The 3867-nt window shown below is 43.7% G+C and overlaps 1 protein-coding gene across 1 annotated transcript; it reads right to left on the bottom strand.

Annotated features, from left to right (window-relative positions):
- LOC106598185 (interferon a3-like) lies at nucleotides 1-1401 on the bottom strand. Its single transcript, XM_014189245.3, has 5 exons — nucleotides 1252-1401; nucleotides 1024-1095; nucleotides 446-598; nucleotides 205-303; nucleotides 1-87 (listed from the first exon to the last, which is right to left on the bottom strand). Exons 1-5 carry the CDS (start codon nucleotides 1399-1401, stop codon nucleotides 1-3), a joined length of 561 nt encoding a protein of 186 aa, XP_014044720.3.
- Between the last annotated feature and the right edge of the window lie 2466 nt (nucleotides 1402-3867).

A 3867-nucleotide genomic window follows, 5' to 3' on the forward strand; every position in this document is an offset into this window, starting at 1 on the left:
TCATTGGCTACTTAATGTTGTGTCTAGTCTTTGTAGGTGTGCCAGCACCACTGTCCTTATGTCTTCCCAGCCGCTTGCGCTGTATTCCTGCATAAATTAAATACACTTGTTAAGATTTGAGAATAGACACATGCTGTATCATCATATAAATACATCCAGATTTGGTGAATTTACTCTCTTTGTAAGATAAATGGATCAACCTACCTCGCGTTTCAAGTAATTCTTCAGGAACTTGAAGTGAAGGCTCATCTTTTTGTTCACTCTTTTGACAGATTTTGATAGTCTAGTTTTCATAGACTTTAGCTGTTAGAACAAAATACAAATAATTCATTTAATATTATGATTTGATTAAAATGTAACCACTTATATTATAATCTAGTAGGATAGTATAATGTTTTTCCTTTTTGCCTTAATGTTTAAGAGGCGAAAATCACAAATGACATACGCATTGGTCCAGCTCCGAGGTCTGGCGATAGAGGTCATTCATAAACTTGTCAACTCCTTTCTGGTCCCAGGCGGTGGACTCATATTTACCACTGCTGTACAATTTCTTTATAGCGTTCAGAGTATGCGAAATGAAGGCCATCTGTTCCTCAGCCTAGAAGAAGAGTGAACTGTATTAGCATATGCCTTGTGAATTGATGGCAAATATCAGAAAATTTGAGCAAATTGCATATTCGTTATAACCTAATTATATACGCTGCATTCGGGAAGTGTTCAGAATTCTTCACTATCTGCACATTTTGTTACGTTACAGCCTCATTTTGAAATTGAATAAATATGATTTCTCTCATCAATCTACACACAATAACCCATAATGACCAAGCCAAAACATGTTATTCGACATTTTGGCTAACTTATTAAAAGCAAAAGACTGTTTTTGCCATTTTAGAAATGGTCTGTAACGTAACAAAATGTGGAAAAGGTGAAAGGGTCTGAATACTTTCCGAATTCAGTGTTTATTCCAATCTCAGAAAGAAAGGTTATGGATAGAACAAAACCCTTTTTATGCATATTTCTTACCTTGAAATGATTGACTTGTCTGTATTGTTTGTCAGGGAAAGTGATCTGAGGATCTCGAGAGACTTCATGACCCTGAATTGCCAAAAAATATTAACAAAATCTTGCATTATTATTACTGTACCAAAAGGAGTCAGGTAATTTAAATAAAACATTGCAGCTCATGAAATGTTGAAAAGATGACAACTGCTCAATGACCTGGAAGTGAATAAACATTACCCTATATCCTACCATTTTCTGAAGCATCGTTATGATGTTGTTGCTGAACACTTGGAACATGCTCGGAGACCGAGGCAGTGTCCTCATCCACGTGCATCCGATGGTTTTATTCCAGGTGCAAATCGTCATGACCAAGCACATCCAAAAGCTGATTGAACCCATTTTAGCGTAGATAAACTGTAGTTCTCGTTCTGTCCGCAATCAACGTTAATGCCCTTCCGAAAGACAGCCTACTTCGTCTAATTCCGACAAAAGTAAGTCTTCCGCAACGGATAAAGAGATAACGTGTTCTTCCTGACTGATCAATTTCTAGAATACACAAGTTCTGCCATGCTCCAACCTGTGTCGATCCTTTATACAAAGAGTCTGCAAGGTATTCCAAAAGTGAAAGGTGGAAGTTCCCTTACACTTTCATACCTGAGTGTTGTTTTACGTCTGGGGAAAATGCAGGGAAAGGACAGGTGTATCGCTCGAGTAATTGTTACATCTTGAGTTATTTGCTGTTTTATCATGAAATATTGGCCTTTTAACCAGGATATTGTTGATAAAAAAATAAACATGTGAATCCATCGGACTATGGCCTAAATAAATATCACCATATAGAACATTTTTGTTTGGCCTTTCACTTCGAAAACCACAGTATTTCATGTTTGAAAACGCAACACCTTTTCATTTGCACACAGCAACTTTGGTGTCAACTACGTTGTAACCACCTGCTTAAAGGGTAATTGTGGTTTGTGGACCCCAACTGCTTATGTAAAGATACAGATCAACCTTGTATGGGTTGAATGAATTACACACTCAACATTACATTATTTCGTATTAGAAACAGGTTTGGGTGGTCTGAAATATTTTGGTAGACCCCCTTCTATATGCTCCCGGATTTCAGAAAAAGACACTGGTATCCTATGAATTGCACAGGCAGTATAGACCTTGGGAATACTGCTTCAATTGGAGCCTATATTGCGGGGGCTTTTGAATCTGGGCCTATAGGCATGTGTGCGTAAGATAGGTCTTTCACGTCGATCATCTGTCAAAGTATTCAATATTCTTGTCTTTAATGGACTTGTAAATGCATATTTTATTTATTCATCCAGTTATGTAAGTTGATGGGACCTCTGCAACTATTACCTTTCCTCTCCAGGGACTGAAGAGTAGAGGCTTGGTTTGAAGAGCGATTGGTATACTCCATTGAACTAATATTCAAATGATTATAAGAATTATGTTGCACAATATCCAGTATTGTCACATCCTGACCAGTGAAAGAGGTCATTTGCCATAGTAGAGTGGTCAGGGCGTGGCAGCGGGGGTTTGTTTTTTTATGTATTTTGGGTTTTGTTTCTATGTGGGTTTGTTCTAGTTATCATTTTCTATGTGTTGGTTTTCATGTTCGGCCGGGGATATGGTTTCCAATCAGAGGCAGGTGTCTTTCGTTGTCTCTGATTGGAAGCCATACTTAGGCAGCCTGTTTTTCCTATGGGGTTGTGGGTAGTTGTTTTCCGTTTTAGTCTTTGTACCTGACGGGACTGTGTTGGTCGTTTTTGTTATTTAGTCAAGTGTCATCATTAAAAGATTGAAAATGAGCACTATCCACGCTGCGTCTTGGTCTCCATTTCCCGACCCCTGTGACAGAACTACCCAGCACCAACGGACCAAGCAGCGTGCATTCTCGGGGAGGAAGAGCAGGACCCAGCAGTATGGTTCTGAGGAGTGGACCTGGGAGGAGATCTTAGATGGGGCAGGACCCTGGACAAGCCCTGGGGAGTATCGCTGTCCGCAGTGGGAGATAGAGGCAGCGAAGGCAGAACGGCGATACTGGGAGGAACAGCTCGGTAGGCAAGAAGAGGCCGAGAGGCAGCAGCAAAAACATTTTTGGGGGGGGGGCACATGGATAGATTGGCAAAGGTGAGGTTAAGACCTAAGCCAACTCCCCGTGCTTACCGTGGGGAGCGAGTGACGTTAGAAGCATCGTGTTATGCGGTGGTGCGCACGGTGTCGCCCATGTGCACTCACAGCCCGGTGCACTCAGTGCAAGCTCCTCACCGTTGCCGTGCTAGAGTTGGCCGGCAGCCAGGGAGAAGTGCACCGGTTCAACGTATCTGGTCTCCGGTGCGTCTCCTCGGCCAAGGTTATCCTGCGCCAGCTCTACGCACGGTAACCCCAGTTCGCCAGCTCAACCCAGTGCAGCCTATTCCAGCTCCCCGCCCTTGCTGGGCTATGGTTAAGATCGAGCCAGGGCGTGTTGTGCCAGCCCTAAGCGCCAGACCTCCAGTGCGCCTCCAGTGTACCCTGTGCCTACTACGCGCACACTCCCTCCAGTGCGCCACCATAGCCCAGTATGTCCTGTGCCTGCTCCTCGCACTCTTCCTCCAGTACGCCTCCATAGCCCAGTACTGCCGGTGCCTGCTTTGAGCACGCAGTCCTCAGTGCGTCTCCCCAGTCTGGTGAGACCGGTTCCAGCTCCCCGTAGGAAGCCTCCAGTGATGATCAATGGTCCGAAGCCTCCAGTGATAATCCATGGCACGAAGCCTCCAGTGATGATCCATAGCCCGGAGCCTGTAGTGATAATCCATGGCACGAAGCCTCCAGTGATGATCCATGGCCCGGAGCCTGTAGTGATAATCCATG

This window comes from Salmo salar, chromosome 03 (assembly GCF_965601325.2).
Source record: "Salmo salar chromosome 03, fSalSal1, whole genome shotgun sequence".
Taxonomy (NCBI): domain Eukaryota; kingdom Metazoa; phylum Chordata; class Actinopteri; order Salmoniformes; family Salmonidae; genus Salmo; species Salmo salar.

Bases quoted from the DNA above. Each gene is read 5' to 3' on its own strand.
- LOC106598185 (XM_014189245.3), bottom strand. From the start codon at position 1,401: ATGGGTTCAATCAGCTTTTGGATGTGCTTGGTCATGACGATTTGCACC. The intron at 599-1,023 runs GTAAGAAATATG...CTCTTCTTCTAG, and splicing joins GACAAGTCAATCATTTCAAG to GCTGAGGAACAGATGGCCTT. The intron at 304-445 runs GTATGTCATTTG...TTGTTCTAACAG, and splicing joins CCTCGGAGCTGGACCAATGC to CTAAAGTCTATGAAAACTAG.